This window comes from Scomber scombrus, chromosome 5 (assembly GCF_963691925.1).
Source record: "Scomber scombrus chromosome 5, fScoSco1.1, whole genome shotgun sequence".
In the NCBI taxonomy this organism is placed as follows: Eukaryota; Metazoa; Chordata; class Actinopteri; order Scombriformes; family Scombridae; genus Scomber; species Scomber scombrus.
This window is the reverse complement of record NC_084974.1, coordinates 19450474-19467386: the sequence shown is the minus strand read 5'-3', so window position 1 is coordinate 19467386 and position 16913 is coordinate 19450474. Positions and strand designations below refer to the sequence as shown.

The 16913-nt window shown below is 42.0% G+C and overlaps 1 protein-coding gene across 7 annotated transcripts in view; it reads left to right on the top strand.

Annotated features, from left to right (window-relative positions):
- Nucleotides 1–16913, top strand: part of robo2 (roundabout, axon guidance receptor, homolog 2 (Drosophila)) — a 166664-nt gene that overhangs the window by 128935 nt on the left and 20816 nt on the right. For 2 of the 7 annotated variants that reach the window (XM_062419710.1, XM_062419706.1), the window contains exons 15-23: nucleotides 1551–1782; nucleotides 4689–4813; nucleotides 4906–5077; nucleotides 5921–6109; nucleotides 7035–7061; nucleotides 10075–10117; nucleotides 14252–14379; nucleotides 15277–15549; nucleotides 16573–16698. In XM_062419710.1, the coding sequence (XP_062275694.1) occupies nucleotides 1551–1782; nucleotides 4689–4813; nucleotides 4906–5077; nucleotides 5921–6109; nucleotides 7035–7061; nucleotides 10075–10117; nucleotides 14252–14379; nucleotides 15277–15549; nucleotides 16573–16698 (1315 nt within the window). The remainder of the gene's footprint in view (nucleotides 1–1550; nucleotides 1783–4688; nucleotides 4814–4905; nucleotides 5078–5920; nucleotides 6110–7034; nucleotides 7062–10074; nucleotides 10118–14251; nucleotides 14380–15276; nucleotides 15550–16572; nucleotides 16699–16913) is intronic. The other 5 variants (XM_062419711.1, XM_062419707.1, XM_062419712.1 and 2 more) reach the window with 3 other exon arrangements.

Here is a 16913-nt window from a genome sequence, read left to right as displayed (position 1 = left end):
TCAAGCTAGTTGATATTAACACAAGATCTATTTTTGAAAGCAAAAAGCTGCTCCTCGAGGCTACCATTTGTTTTATGTTTGGAAATGTTAGTCAGGTTGTTCCATAAGGCTGCAGCTTTGAAATATTGTAATTGCTGACTTAAAAGTAACTGAACATCAAATAGCTGGAAAAGGGTTTCTTTTAACTACAGGGAACATCAAAAGAGATGTCAGAGACATCTGGTTGTTCATCAATCTTCCAAATCTTCAGCTGCTTCCCTCTTAAAACAAAGACATTGCACAGATAAAATCTGATTGAAATTAATGTTTGTGGTTAAAAACTATTTTCCTACTACAATGATATGATGCATTAATCTTATTTTACACCATACATGCTCTTCTACCATATGTATGCACAATCAGCACAAAATCAGTTTTATTAAAAACATTAACATTACTGTTTTTTTTTTTTCATTTGCTTGTACAGTAATGATGACAAAAGTGCTCTGTATATTCTTCAAAGCTCAGGTCTTTATATAGCATATGTGCAGGTTTATTTCGATTGTGGTGCTATAAATCACTCTGGTGCATGTATTTACACTTTACACCTATCATATAGTGACATGAGGTGCCTGTTTTCATTTTCAAATGAACCACATTAGCAGTTTTCCTGGTGACATGTTTATTGACCCCTGTAATAAGTCTCACCTCAAGACTTGGTGGCTAATTTAATGCTAAAACATTGCTTTATGATTGCAATGCACAGTCAACACAAAACATGGCTACCTAATCAATCAGAGCCTTTCAGTAAACAGAGAGGCCACTCTCAGAGAGCTTTTATATTCCCAAATCATTCCATTAATAAAAGTCACGCACCAAGCAGGGAATCCATTTTGCTGATTTACTCAGGCTACAGTGGCAAAAAACAGCTGCTTAATATCCCACTTGGAAGCCCCGCTCACTTCTTCTACTGTTAACAAGCCATTACAGTGAGTTATGCCCCTGCTCCACCTCTAAATAATTCAGCTTTTTGTCCAGCTAAATAGGCCCAAGTTTTAAGGGAGGAGTCTATTGTGGGTTGCAAGGAGCTTTCAAACTTCGGTCTCTTCATATTTTCTATTGGACAGATCTGCTGTTATCACCTCTAGTTTGTATTTGCGCCATGTCCCTAAGGTGTTTGTGATTGTTGCTGCATGACATACACACAGCCCATCGTACATGTGGTAGGACTTACTCTCCGGTGTCACTAGTTAGTATTTATAAGACATGCACATGTCCTTTAAGGTGGTATTACAGAAAAGTCTTTTTAATGGAGGAGGGAACACTTTGGGCTGGGAGCTGTGTATGAGGTAATGCCAGGGCGTTAATTGAGCTAAGTGTGTCATAGCTGGTGATAAAAGATCCATTAAACAAGCCTCTAAAGTGTCATGAATGCAATCCTGGGAGGAAAAACTACATTGCAGAAAAACATCCTTCTTTTCATATTATGTGGCGGCTGGCCCAAGATAACACTGCGCTGCTCCTTTTGTACTGAAATACAACAGTAATCTTATCTTTGTTCATTTTATCAGGTGGATCGTCAGTCCCAGTTCATCCAGGGTTACAGAGTTCTGTACAGGCAGACTTCAGGATTGCCCTCTCCAGGACACTGGCAGTCCCAAGATGTCAAGGTCCCTTCTGAGCGCGGCATTGTCCTTGCCGCTCTTAAGAAGGGTATTGTGTATGAGATCAAGGTCCGGCCTTATTTCAATGAGTTTCAGGGCATGGACAGTGAATCCAGGACGGCACGGACTACTGAGGAAGGTATGTAGCTAAGGAACTTGAAGAGTATGTGTAGATTATGTCAGGCGGAATACAACATAGTTTATCAAACACAAATGTAGGATGACGGATGACACATGACCCCACAGGCTGCTTTCATGTTGATTTTTGTCATAATATCACAGGCACCACTACCCTCCCTTTGATACTGAGAACTGAGGGAATATGTGTGAATGTATGTGCACATGCATGCAAGATTGTGCCTGTCTGTCTGACCTTCCTGCATTGCTTTTTTTGTTTATGATTGGTGGTGTTAGTGCCAACTGTCTTCTAATCCATCAACCAGCAGCCACAGGCCTGAGCTGTGATTGGACACTGCACACACTTCCTCCTGAGAAGAGGATCTGTCGCCCAAAGCTCAATTCATACAGGCTCTGACAAGGCCACAGAGCAGTGTGGCACAATATTATACACATGACACACTCACACACAGATCTGTGTTTGGATGAATTTACTCTTTTAACCCATTTCAAAACAGAAATGTTTCCAACAGCACTGCAACAGCCCTATGTCAACCACATAAGGCTGTTATTAGACTTGTCAACCCTCAAGTCTAATACCAAAAATTAAATAATGATCCGATCTGAAGTAAAGACAACCAGTACATGACCACAACAGCACAAAAGGACAAATACAGACTCTTTATATTGGAGACAAAGCCCATCTTGCCACAGTATATTCAGGCATGTATGTATAAGAGACAGTTCACATCCTGTCAGGGTGACAGACCCATTTATTTTCCCTTTCTCAGAGGCACCATATCTCCTGTGGGCAGCCAGTGTACACGCTGCTGTAGTGGAACTTCCATCACATTACAGCTGTCCTAAACACACACTCTCACACAAACACACACACAGTAAACACATACATGCCAACACACTTCTTCCCCCTAAGGCCTCCAGAACCTGCATGTCATAGCTATTACCAATACTGATAATGCTCCCTGCTTCTGCTCTATCTGCATCCCAGTCCCTCAGAGAGCTCGACCACTTTCTATTTCTGTCACAACCCCGCTGCTGCGCCTGGTCATAGCTGACACACCGTCAAACACACGGCTCGAGGCTCCTTGGAGACCCTGGGACTACTGAGCAGGGCAGCTAGATGGATAGAGAAGTCTAGTTCACAGAGTGATTAAAACTTAGGTTGTCCATTAGCTAACACAATTAGAGAATCCCCAGAGCAGGTCCAGATGGATGCAGGGTTACAGTATGCTCAGGGCTCCAATTCTGTGACCATCTTTGTAGTCTCCCTCCTCCTTTTTCACACATTCTCTCACTCTCCATCTGGACAGGGATTCAAGCTGATAAATGAATTATGGTTGCCATCTTATTCCTACTGAATGAATGTGTAAGATGCCACTATGGAGGATCATTTTTATATGCAAAATAGTGCATATTTAGGTAAATCAGTAAGATTTACATAGATGATTTGCTGTGGACTGATTTTCATTCATGTGGATGGGGTGGAGAATATCAGCTATTGGCTTTTTTGCATGGGTGTGATATGTTTGTATTTCTTCATTATCCAGCATAGCAATGTGCAGACGTGAGAGACAGGAGGTCACATTCCCGCCCACCATACATCACTCTACTAATGGCTTTATTAGCACAGCCTCTGAGGCCTCTAATGAAAAATGTGTATTGTTTAGCACAAATATGCATGATAATAAGCTGCTAAATCATTCATAACATTAACTTTGAACGACATTGTCTCTGATGGCTGCTAAACACCAATCCAGCACTTTGTCACCTGGATGTAATGCAGCGTTGGAGAGCCCTGAGCATGATGGTTGATCAGATGCTCCCTTGGTAGATTGTTTCTAATCTGGCCAAGGTGTTGGGTTCATCATTGGGCCCATTCATCTTCTATCATGCCAGGGCCTTCTGGTTCTCTGGGGGCCAGTATGACCAATCGTGCTGAGGGATGAGCACAGATTTACAGGGTGACACGTGCCATTTTGGATGGAGGCGAGGTGAGGGAGAGGCAGCCCAGGAGTAATTGACCTGTCAGTATTCTGCTGTGGTGCTGCTCCCCTGCCAGCCACTGCGGAAATGAGAAAACATTATTTTTAAAACGTTATTTCCAGTTGGGCCAACTGTTATTTATTTATCCTCTCTTACCCCTTGTGGGGTCAGAAGATTGTTGCCATCAGAATAACAACAGAGTGAGGTTTATGAAAGCTTGGACTTGTTTTGTTTCTATCTACTCTCTGTCTGCCTGTGGACAGAACAGATTCATTTAGATGTGCCTCGCTCTGAAGCTTCCCTCTGTTCCTTACCTAGTGGCTTTAGTTTCATCTGGCTGATCGATGGAATCAGTCAATATGTTTACTGACACCTTGTTTCCTTCCCCTAAAATGTATTTTTTTCATATTTCCTCCACATCTCTGCTTCATCCTATAAGCTTGTTGACCCACGTGTCATCCTGGCTCTGTCAATGCTGGAGTCTTAGCTTAACTGAGAGCAGTTTCTTGACTGTGCCAGACCGTCATTCCACAAATCAATTCTAGTATTCTCTGTGCAAATCCACCAAGCTGGAGCATAGAATGAGATATTAAATCATAGTGAAATGTTAAAGATAGGCTCTAGTGATGTCAGACCTGCCCTGGTCTTCATGTAAATCCCCTCCTAATGAGACATCTTGACAGCCTTCAGCCACCTGCCATCCCTGAAGAATAACATTCCTCAGAAAATTGTGTGTGTGTTTCTGTTCATGGCTTTGTGCACTTGTGTCTACATACAGTATTTATGAGCTCCTCTACAAACACATTTAAATGTACAGTTTCCCAATATTCTTGTTACTAAGTATCAGATACTTTCCTCGTTTGCCTGAACTGCAGAATGGTGTATTTGATTGTTGACCCGTTTATTTTCTGCCTTTTCCTTCAGCCCCAAGTGCCCCTCCTCAGCAGGTAACAGTCCTGACTGTGGGAAACCAGAACAGCACTTCCATTAGCATCTCCTGGGATCCCCCTCCACCAGACCACCAGAATGGCATCATCCAAGAGTACAAGGTTGGTTACTGTGAGTCAGCATGGACTTTTATTTTACACTTCCTGGCTCAAAATGAATCACCTGTCTATTCTACCCCATCTTTCTGCTTTAGATCTGGTGTCTAGGGAATGAGACACGTTTCCATGTAAATAAGACAGTGGATGCAGCTATACGCTCAGTGGTGGTGGGTGGGCTGCAGGTGGGAGTGGTGTACCGGGTGGAAGTGGCTGCCAGCACTAGCGCAGGAGTCGGAGTCAAGAGCGAACCCCAGTCTATTATCATTGGTAAGCTTTTTAATATTCGTCTAATTTGTATAATTTGGATATTTTTATTAAATACTAGGAATTGCCAAATGTATAATATTGTTGAAATACTACTATTTTCATATGTAGCCCGACCACAGATGATTTATGTGGAGCTGAAGCAGATTGTGCCTTATTTGACCCATAACTGATGGCTTGGCCTGTAGCATGTTCTTATTTCCCCAGTGTCACTCACATATTTCATCTCTTAGGGCAGAGCCTCAAGCTTGCTGTTATAATATTATGTATGTTTGCTTGTCTGTGGATGTACAAATGTTTATATAATATAAAGATGAAGAGCATTTGTGACACTTAGAATGCATATCGTATATTTCTTATATTCAAGTGTGCCTGGGTTTTTTTCTTATCAATGTGTGGGAACATTTGTTTGTGCTCTGAGTCTTTCATGCACTTTGAAATAGTGTCAAGCAGACTAGTTGGGGTGAGATGTGATAGAAGATCAATACAGACCAGGATCCTCTCCTTTCATTTTACATAGTGTGTTTTACCAGCAATGGAGTGAATTAAAGGCTGAGCTAAGCAAACAACCTGCTCACCTGGGGGTTTGTTATAAGCTTTTAGGCTTTGTCTTTTTCAGTCTGCACATTATATTTCACTGCACATCCTTTAGATCTATGACCTGCTCCCTTGATCAATATCTCAGCTGAAATTCATCAGACTGAGTTTCTTTGATCTTAATCTAGCCCTAACCCTATCTTGATGTATCTACAGTTGTTATTTCTGCAGAGTGGAAAAGTGGAACATGTTTAAGCCTTAATTTCAAGTCTCAACTTTCCTGTTGCCTGTTTGTCATTGTGCCCTCAGGTAAGGAATTTCGGGATGTGATTATACATGGAAACCGGAATAACAGCATCACAGAACAGATCACTGATGTGGTGAAACAGCCTGCTTTTATTGCTGGTATTGGAGGCGCCTGTTGGGTCATCCTCATGGGCTTCAGCATCTGGCTCTACTGGAGGAGAAAGAAGAGAAAGGGCCTGAGCAACTACGCAGGTTAGACTGATCATAGCCCCATAGCCACTTATGCAAATAACCACTGACATTCTGTTCTTGTGTCAAAGCAAACAATGGAAAATTCCTTTACCACCCATCAAAGCAAGAATAACTTAGCACTACATTATCATTATTTAGTCTTAATCAGTACAGTTTTGATGAAACATTGCAGAGGCTGCTAGCCATGAGGTTGAGATGGCTACCGTGTTAAAGCTCAACAGGGAGACAGATGTCAGCGTGAATCATTTCCAGAGGGCTACAGTTTTTTTCACAAATCCACCCACAGTGTTGGTTAATAGCCCATGGTGGTCGAGCTGAGTGGGCAGACTGGACTCTCTGTTGGTCACTGAAGCTGGAGTTTGTCTAGCTCTCCTCCCACACACTGACCCTGACATCTAACTGAGTGAGCCCCTGTCAATACTAACAACCACCAAGTCCATATACACTGCCAAGGGAACAAGACTTAATTAGAAAGCAGAAAATGGTAATGAACTAACATTAGTGTTGCAGTCAGTGAAACATGATATTCTACAATTAGAATATTATTGCCTTAAGAAAAAGCAGGCATCCTCAAATACTTACTTATGTAAGCATGTTTATGGTTTATTTAGCAAGTCAAAAAAGAATAGATACCAAAGCAGCTACTGTACGTTGGTGTGGTTCACTTGCTCTTCATTTCTATTTGTTACATTTATGTGTTTGTGTGTTTTCTTTGGTTTTTGCCACTGTCTCTACACCTCTGTGGCCTCTGAGCCGGCTGCTTTCCTGGCTGTTGCTCTGCACACTGGGCAATGATGTGGTCTTATATTCTCTGACCCTCAGCACCTCCTACCTTAACCCTGTCTCCAGTGTGCAGATACCCCTAAAGCACCGCTTATCTCTACAGGCTTTTAACACACAACTTCTCTGTCTTCTTGTTTTGCAGTTCAGTCCTTCACCTTCACCCCTGCAGGTACTGTTCATTTGTCCTGTCTCCTCACCCCACCCCACGGCAGATCCATCTCCTGCCCGCTTATAGTATATATGCTTGGATTGTCAGACTGATGGTCATGGCTAATGCAAATTTAAACCTTACACAGATGACGGTTATATAAGCCCCCAAATTAACAACACAAAGAAATATGAATTTGGTATTGGCCATGACCAGGGCCCTGCAAACTTGAACCCTTCTCTCTGCCCAACCTACAGCCTTATTTACATATTGTATTGTATTTGTTTGTATGTGTGTTGTGGCTACCTGTTTCTGAATGAAGTTCCATCCTGTCTTGTGAAATTTACTTTGTGGTAGTCTTGTTTCTGGTGCAGGGTAAGACTGTTCGTTTTCCTCTTCCTCCAATGATCTCATTCCTTCTTGTTTTCCTTCCAAGACTCGAACAGTGTTGTAACTTACATATCTGTTCTCCATAGGTGCCCATTAGGTAACTGGATGGTGTATTTAATTTTTTCCCCCCTCTTCCTTCTGTTTTGTTTTCCTTATGTGCGAAAATATCCCTTGCTACAATGACTTTGTTATATGTACATGTATTTTGCTTATTTGCAAACTAGATTTTAATGGGTGTAACAGTGTTAAATGTTACTGTTCTCTTCTGACATGAGCCTGAGTGGCACCAACACGAAATCATTCATCTGTCTTTGTCTGTGGATGGAGTCAGCTGAAGAGAAGAGTCTCCTGTCTCAGACATGAAGTAGAAGGGAGTAAAGATAAAGTTGTGTAAGAGGCAAACAACATTACAGATTAATATAAAAACTTGGAGGCCTTTGTGCTGTATAGTATACATGTAACTAATAACTGTCGTAGTGTGAGTCAGGGGTCAGCATTGTGACCTTGCCTCTGCTTCTTTGATTTATTGAAAACTTTAACTTTTAACATTTTCAGTAAAGTATACATGTAGCTATGTCGTCCCTGTGGAGCCTTCCTCCAAAAAGCCAAACTACTCTGGCCTTTCCACAGCAGCTGTGATAACAGATTATGGAAGATATTAATATGTTAGTGAAACTTGTCTGGTTTAAAATTGGAAGCACATCTCAGAGAGGCCAAAGATGAGTCAGGTTATTTCACTAAAAGAGTTTGAGTGCAAGCACAAAAACAAGGTCGAATGTAAAAGAGATTAAAGAGTTAGAGTGAGGTGTTATTTAGAACATGAGCCAGAGTGTGGCTGAAGAGCCTTACAGTGCTGCTCTTCTCTGTATTGACAATTAGTTGATGTATCGAGAGTGTCCTGTCTCTGCCTCCTAAAGCTGTCAGTACAGGAGAGGTAAATCACCACCCTGTTGAGGCGTGCGGCCAGCATGAAGGAGATTTGATGGAATTTTTATACACTGATTATGTCCTCCCCCCTTTAATGCTTATTAAAGGGGATTAATCAGTATTCATATTGGAGAAAGTGCTTATCTGGAAAACCGAGGCAAGAAGCACAGCTATGCTGCCATGTCACTCTGGCTAACATAAAAGTATTCCATAGCAGCCCAGAAATGTGCCTGAACACAGATAGGGACTTCAGAGGCCTTCCCGCTGCACAGCCTCCCCTCGCCTCCACCTCCTTCTCCTGTCAGTCCTCTCTCAAACGGCAGAGGATTCTCTCATGCAAGTTTGTTGGTAGTGGAACAAAGAGAAATGGCTTTTGCTATGACTGAATAAAGGATGGCAAGTCTGTCTAGGGCTGTCAAAGCTATATTTCATTCAGACAGACCTGCAATGCTGGTTTTATCTGGTTTAAACAATTGTTAGTAATAAGCATTTCAATTATGCTTGCTGGTATTCATTTGCCTAAACCTTAATGCAGTAAACAAATTATCAACCTATCTGACATGCATGCTAAACACATTTTAAATTGTGTTTCTCTTGTTTAAAACCTTAATATTTTGGTTATGAGAGAGAAAATTGGATTAAGCGAGTTTAGGTAATGTTGACGATACATTAAAATGTCTTTCCAGCAGCCTCTGTAATCTATTGTGGGAGTTTCCTCTCCCTGTCATCTGTGTTACTACGTCACCTATAGAAAAGCCCCCTCTGTCGCCCATGCCTGGGCTTGTTGTGGAATCAACCTGAATGAAACAGAAAAGAGTGGAGGAATGTTCAGCCTCCTTCTCTTTAATCTCCATCTGTGGAACAAATGAGCCAAATTACTAACAGCTCTCCTTCTCTCTCTTGAGTAAACCAGCTTTTTTTTCCCTCCTCTTTTTTCCCCCCTCATCGGTATGAGGTGATTTCCAAAACTCTTGCTGGTTTTCTGTGTTTCCTGTCATCCATTGAAGTTCTTACAAGCTTAGAACTCTTGATGCTGCTTTGTCATCATGGTTGTTGAACAAAGATGAAAAGAGATCCTTCCCAGCCGTCTCTCACTTTGAGCCATGGAGTTTTACTAGCCGCTGACAAAGAGCGGCCCTTGTTATCTATAGATCACTGTAATGGAACAGGCCACATGCATGGCTTTGGGGAGCCCTGCTAGTAGAAGGATCAGTAACTCAGCCTCTACCCCTGTAGATAGAAAACTCAATGTGATTAATGAGGCCTCTGCCTTTTCTAATCATTTTTTGGCTGAGATTTAATCACAAATCTGATAATAACTCAGCAGCAAAATAAGAAAGATGAAATGGGTTTTCTCTCTCATCAGGCATCTTGTCCTTGAGGAACACATGACATCTCCACTTATGCAAAGCAAAGCAATATGCAATCCTCATCATTGCACTTTTTTATTTTCATGAAAGGCATTGGACACAGAGAGACATCTGTATTCCTTAGTGAATCTATCAACTATCTAACTGTGTAAGATGATCAGAAGAAAGCATACTTATAGAAACCAAGGGCAAAACTGGACAATGCTGAAAATACATTGCATCTTATCTTAATCATGGAAATAAATCTTGTTTCCTTTTTTTGTTTGTTTTGTTATATATTAAAGCCAACTAGAAAAACTTAATATCTGGCTTTGTCTTTTTTCTCTTTCTTTCTTTTCTGACTTCAGTGACATTCCAGAGAGTCGATGGTGGCCTGATGAGCAATGGAAGGTGAGTGTCCCACCAGAAACATTTTTCTTTTATTCATATTCACAACACCAAACTAAATATCGGTGTAACACAAATGAATATATAAAGGTATCATCCGGTCATCATTACTGTATTTATCACTCTGTGCCCTAAGCTAAACTGATCCTAACACAACATTTCCCTAACATACATGAAGTCTACAGCTAGCTGCTTTTGATCCTAACACTGATAAATGACTGATAGATTGATAGATCTCCAATACCTGTTTGTGTGCCTTCCATGCAAACCTGCGTGCAAATATACATTTCTACCACATCTCCATTCATGCATCGATAGATGAACTCATAAATCTCCTCAACAGAATTAACAGAAACGATTTAAGCAGAGAGTGCTTTTATTTTGTCATTTATCTTCCACTGCTGGCTACAGGCAACCCAGAAGCCCTCTGGAGTGATAAATTTGCCTGTCACCTTGCGTGGGCGGCTGGGATCTGAGCACATGTAATAATGTAAAAATAATTACCCAGGGGAGAGGTGTGTGGAGGTACCCCGCTTGCACCCCCATACAGCCTGCTCCATTTCAGCATGTGTTAGTGAAAGAGAAAGGGGCTACGGAGAATAGGGCACATCTCAATGACACCAGTTACTGAGCCTTTGTGGGTATTCAAGAGATTCCCTTGAGAATCCCGGGCCTCTGTCTATCTACTGCTTATCACACCTGACTAGGTAAAGGCTCCAAATCTCAAACACTCAGTGAGAGCTTGCCAACTAAATCTGACCCTGTGTGTCTCAGGGCTCTCGGGAATGTGTCTGTTCTGCACTCTGGCTGTAGTATTTTTATTTTTATGTTTTTTTTACTGTGTGCATATGATTGGATGCCACAATGGACAATTTTGCCTATATTCTTCTGTGAGCTGCCAGCGAGCTCTCAATGAATTAGCCACGCTACTTGCCATGCCTTTTCTCATCTACTTTCTGCTGTAGTGTTTTTCCTTCAATTTTCCACATAAGTGGTTTTGATTTTCACTCCAGCGAATGGGATTTGAAATGTCTGTATTTGTGGTGCTCTGTATTTGTCATATCTTTAGTCAGTAGCAGTGACTGCCACAATTTTCACAACACTGGAATAGGATGCAGTCTGGAGCTCTTATTCTAACATGAGCTTCTGATCCGTTAGTCACTCTGGTGCCATCAAATCCCAGATGTTGCAACTTCCCCATCTGCCCTGAGAGTGAAAATGTGTAGCAGAGTATCAGAGGAAAATGTGTTCATTTGTTACATGAGCTGTTTATTGCATTAATTAGACAATAGTAAATGAAGCCACGTCTGTTTCTAGTTTCTCATTGGCGCCTGCCAAATTGCCTTGACTGAACAATTACATTTAATCGATCACAAAATAAATGATTCATGGAAGATGAATAGGCTACAGATTGGTAGACCTGGATGGTCTGACTTTGGCTGCTCAATTGAAATTGATAAAAGCTGATAAGGGCTCATTCCTTATCCCCCTGTCAATAGGGAGATGGTAATTAGGAGGTAGTAATAACTTCCTATCTCAGCACTGATCAATATTTTAGCAAAGCAGATTTACTCCTATAGGCAGGAAGAATGGGCTGAGCAATGCAGTGAACAGGTTTCTTCAAGGCCATTGCTATGGAGATTCCTTCACATCCCGGGATCTGAATGTTAAATGACAGCATGTTCCTTGAGAGTTAATCTAGAAAGTAATCTGCGTTTTCCATTGCTCGAAGTCTTAGCTAACGTCTAGACTTTTAATCCAAGTTCCATTCACTAGTCTGTGGGACCATAAACACCTGATTTATGAAGTTGCTTTGGAATTAATATCTCTCACTTGGCTTATTTATGAGGAGCTCAGTGTCAGGCATCTTAGGCAGCATTTATGGTTTCCTACCTATCACAAGTAACTGAAATGTCTAACAGGAAGAGGGAACGGTCCAAATCAAATTTTATCTGCCAAGGCTGCCATCCATCCTAGGTTGGGCACGGATTAAAAGTTAGGTGTCAACTTTTCATTAGACATATGACCCAGTGTCCATCCCCCACCCACCCATTATCCCATCACACAAACACGCAAACACACATGCACACACAGCTGCACACACATTTATTTCTATATATTATATAACAAATATCCCCAGTATGAATCAGTCTTATTCTAATTATCCTTAGTAAGAATACCTCTGTGTGATAAATACAAGGACAATGCAGCCATTTCAACTGTCAGCTCCTTGTCTTTCGAATGGTCTTTCTCTAGTGGGCTGGGGGGAGGATTCGCTGGAGCACACAGGACAAGTGAGACTAGTAATAAGACAAAGGTACAGTCTTTTACTTTAGACGGTGCACTGTTATGGTGCAGTCTCGCTGGAGTCAACAAAAGAGAACAATGTCCGTTTCTTTTTCAACTGCTTGGAAACTTGACCGATGCTAAGCACACAAGAGGCAGGCAGGAGAGATAAAGAAAAAGGGGGGGGGGGATAAAGTAAAATAGGGTTAGGGAAAGATGGTGTGGTGAGAGAGAATGATGGTTGTGGGGGACATGGCAGCCAGAAACAGAAGTAGAAGGACGGGAAAAGATGTATTACCCTATAAAAGTGCATGTGTCTGATGCACAGCCATCAATTTGAATGACTTGTCTCCCCGGAGGGCCTGTTTTGGCATTCAGGAACCACAGCAAGGGCTCTTAGCTTGCCAGGGCTGCAGTTCATTTGGCCTCCCTCTTCTGTGGAACAGCTCTTCTCATTAGAACCTGTGGATGAGGGAGAGACTGACTTCAACACGCCCATTACCTGCCCTTTTCCTCAGGGCTTGACTCTCTCCTAGTCCCACAGAGCCAACACATCTCCCCACCGGAGCTGAGACAAAAAGCTCCATCAAGCAGCCAGACTGCTAACTACTGTGCTCCACAGCTTTTCCGAGCACATGTGGATCTGTAGTCGGCTACATACAGCACTGCCGGTGTTTGACAGCGGGGTGTGCTGTGTTTCTGAGAAGGCAATGCCATCCGCTTCTTCACATGTGGTGCTTGTCTGACCAATGCAGGGTATGATTTCTCAGGGAAAATTAGTAAAAGAGACCCTGTGGAAGAATTATTTTTATTTATTTTTGTTTTGCCTGCACAGGGCATGTTTTTGTATCCTACCTCGACGTCAATCAGTAAATTAGTAATTATCCATTCTTAACTTTTTGTTTACATTGATTCAAATCCATTTCAATGGAAAGTCATTAGAAACAAATAGAGTATGATGTATCAATGAACTGACACCTAAACAAAGGCATTAAACTTAATTTCTCATTCTCATTTAACTCCATCTGTGTTGCCCATGGTAACGAGCCTCAGACGTGATTGTACAGTAAAGTGGCCTTAATAGCCTCCCAGCAGTCACCCATGAGACGTTAAAGTCTTAATTGCTGTTTTTTATGGTTCTCACCCCCTCATGAGGGATGCAACACCTGTTAAATGGAGCTGCCCTCTTGCATATGCAGGTATCCCACAAGTGGGCCAGGGCGTCATGGAGGGGGCTAGGGCGGACGTTTGACGTCTCATCAAATAAGATATAGACTGTCTGGACATCACCACAAGGGGTTGATGGGAAAACCCAGCAGAATGTGCAAGATATTAATGAATAAGGAAACATATACATGTGGGTGTCGATGTGCACTGTTGCACATGTGTGCAGAGAGCCAATGCATGCATTAGTGTCTCCACGGTGTGCTTTTGCATTAATAGCTCAGTGTATGTGACAAAAACGCAGCAGGAGAAATAGAGAGATAAAGGGCTGTGTTTGCCTAAAGGAATTCCAACTTTGTGGGAGAAGAAATGTATCCGTACAGTATTTCCTTCTATCTCAGAAGTGTCTCATCAGCTTCAGAGGCTTATTGCAAGCTTATCTCACACAAACACAGATTGCGTTACACAAACTAATGTTTAAACATATGTTTAATTGTATGTCTTTACTTTGTCTCATTGCTGATTGCTGTCATGTTTCTTTATTTCTAAATGCAGTAATGTGATGTAGAACTAAGCTATGCATAATAAATAACTGGGTATATATGTACAGCGTATATACATATAAACCTCAGGTGTTAGTTACAGCCTGTGTTTAATCTGGTGTGCCATCCTGTGTGTCCCCCCCAGCCGACCAGGCCTACTGAATGCCAGTGACCCAGGCTACCCCTGGTTAGCGGACTCCTGGCCAGCAACCAGCCTGCCTGTCAACAGCAGCTCCGGGGGACCCAATGACCTGAGTAACTTTGGCCGAGGAGGTAAGTGAAGGTCTGCCCTGGTGGTCTCTTAGGAGAAAAATACCATAAAAGATGAAAGATGATGGCCTGCCTTGCTTTCTGTTCTACCATAGCTCATGTTGTTCATCATGTACATATAATGGATGTCCACAAGACATATACATATATGCATATTGCTTGTGTGTTCGGATGTATGTTTATATATCACATCAGAGGCGTCTGCTGTCAGCTGAGTAATGGCAAATAGTCCAGCCTGGTGTCATAGCCCATACCTCAGAGCAAGAGAATGTGAGGCAGAGACGGGCAGAGGAGCAGGGGGTGGATGGGTGTTTGAAAGGATGGTCTTGAGCAGCCAGTCGTGAAGGACAGGCACAGCTTGAATGGCGCAGACGCGGACACTTCCGCCATGGCTTTACATCATCTCCCCTTCACTGGGCATGCAAACCATGCACTACGGAGAGAATCTGCTTGCTCTTTTCCTACCTCTCTCTCTTTGTCTTTCCCTCTGTCATCTCACACGCAGAACAGCAGCGTTATCCCTCATGTTTAGCAGAGAAGGGAGGGGAGTGAGATATCCACACATGCAAAGAGGGAACGGGGCACCTCGGCTGGGAGGCTGAGGCTTTGAATGCATGAATAACTGTGATGATTTTTTTTTCAGTGAGATGAATCTTTTAAGTGATGTTTCTTAAGAATTGAGATAACCTGAAAGCATCAAGCCCCAGACTGTAAAATCCAGACCATGTGCGCTTGAATTCCAGGTCTCTCAAAACCTGACATAAAGTTTGATAGTCTTCTTCCTTTATTGTCTTTCCATCTAACAGCTTTTATTTAAAAACTCCTGGGTTTTAAGTGATGTCAAAATGTCCTTAAGAGGACAGCTACATTTCTATAAACCCTCTCCCTACCCTTTTCCAGATCTCCCCAGTGGGCAAGGGGATAAGACAGGCACCATGCTCTCTGATGGAGCCATCTACAGTAGCATCGATTTCACCACCAAAGCCAACTATAACAGCCCAGGCCAAACATCCCAGGCCACTCCTTATGCCACCACCCAGATTCTCCACTCCAGCAGCATCCATGAGCTGGCTGTGGACCTACCTGAGGCCCAGTGGAAGGCCTCACTCCAGGCAAAGCAGGAGATGGCTAACTTGGGCTACTCCCTGCCTGACAAGAACTCCTGCAACAACAGTAAGATACATTGAGAAATTGAGTGTGTAAATAGCGATTTGTGGGGAAATTGTTTCCCTGATGTGTGTGAGGTTCAGCAAATGTTTTTTTGTGTGTGGTATGATGTGTGAACTAGAGCCATTATTCTCATCTTGTTCCATACTTTAAAAACTGAGTTAACCCAGATCACAAGCCAAAAGTTCACAGTTATAACAAGGAAGCCATTTGGAATTTACTCCCTTTTCCTCCAATAGTCTCTAAAGTCTTTCTTAACCCCACTGTGGTCGGAGAGAGGTTTTCTTAAAGTGAGTAATTTTTCCCCCAGCAGACATCATCTTGGTTACTCTCCAAGGTTGAATAAACATCTCATGAAGGAGTAGTGCAGATAAGTCATCCATCCATTTTCTTGCCCGGGTTTCATGATAGTACCACTCCTCCTCCGGTTTCAGAGTAATTACCAATCCATTTTAGGTTGGCTAATATTTAAGAAAATAATCCAAATTAATTACCATGGATTTGATGCTGGATTTTTTTAAAGCCGGGTTGAGTTTCATACTTTAGGTGTAATGAGTATTCCTCGACTTTATTCTAATACATATTTATAATCTAATTTTTCAACAGTCTAAAACATATTAATTATAGTTTTTACATAGTCCCTCTAATTCAATGAATCTTTAAAAACGACTTTTCTAAATCTCCCTGGCATTACTTTAAGAAGTAGGATCACATGTGATTAAATATGATTATATCTGTCTGAGGGGAAACAAATATTGAATTAAAATCCCCTACAATGGATTCATTTATCCGATTTTATGAATTGAGAAGAGTTTAATGGAGGAGTATTGCAATATTTTTTGAACCAACAACAACAAATCTATTGTCTATTGCATACAAATCATAAAGTGAAAACGTGCTGTTGGTATAATGTATGGTCCTGAATATGTCCTGCTTGCTTTATGCTCTAATTGCATGTTTGCATGTGCTTGTGCTAACTGCCAAACACCTGATGCCACTGTGATTTTTGCCCTCTAACCCCCACTGTAGCCCTCCTTTTCATTCCTGACTACCGATTGGCCGAAGGATTGTCAAATAGAATACCACACAACCAATCACAAGATTTCAGCACCACCAGCTCTCACAACAGCTCAGAGCGAAGCGGCAGTCTCTCAGGTTGGTTTATGTAGCAGAGAATATCATGAAACAGAATGGGACACCCTCTGGGGCTCTGCCGCTCGACTTTATGATGGACTGATTTCTTAATTGCTTTTTTGGTCTGTTATTTGCATGCAAAAACCTGACATCTAAGAATATGTTTATTAACATAATCCCTCTCCCTCACCAGAGATGCTTTGCTCACTCAGCTCCCACTGCTTACAGTTCATTAT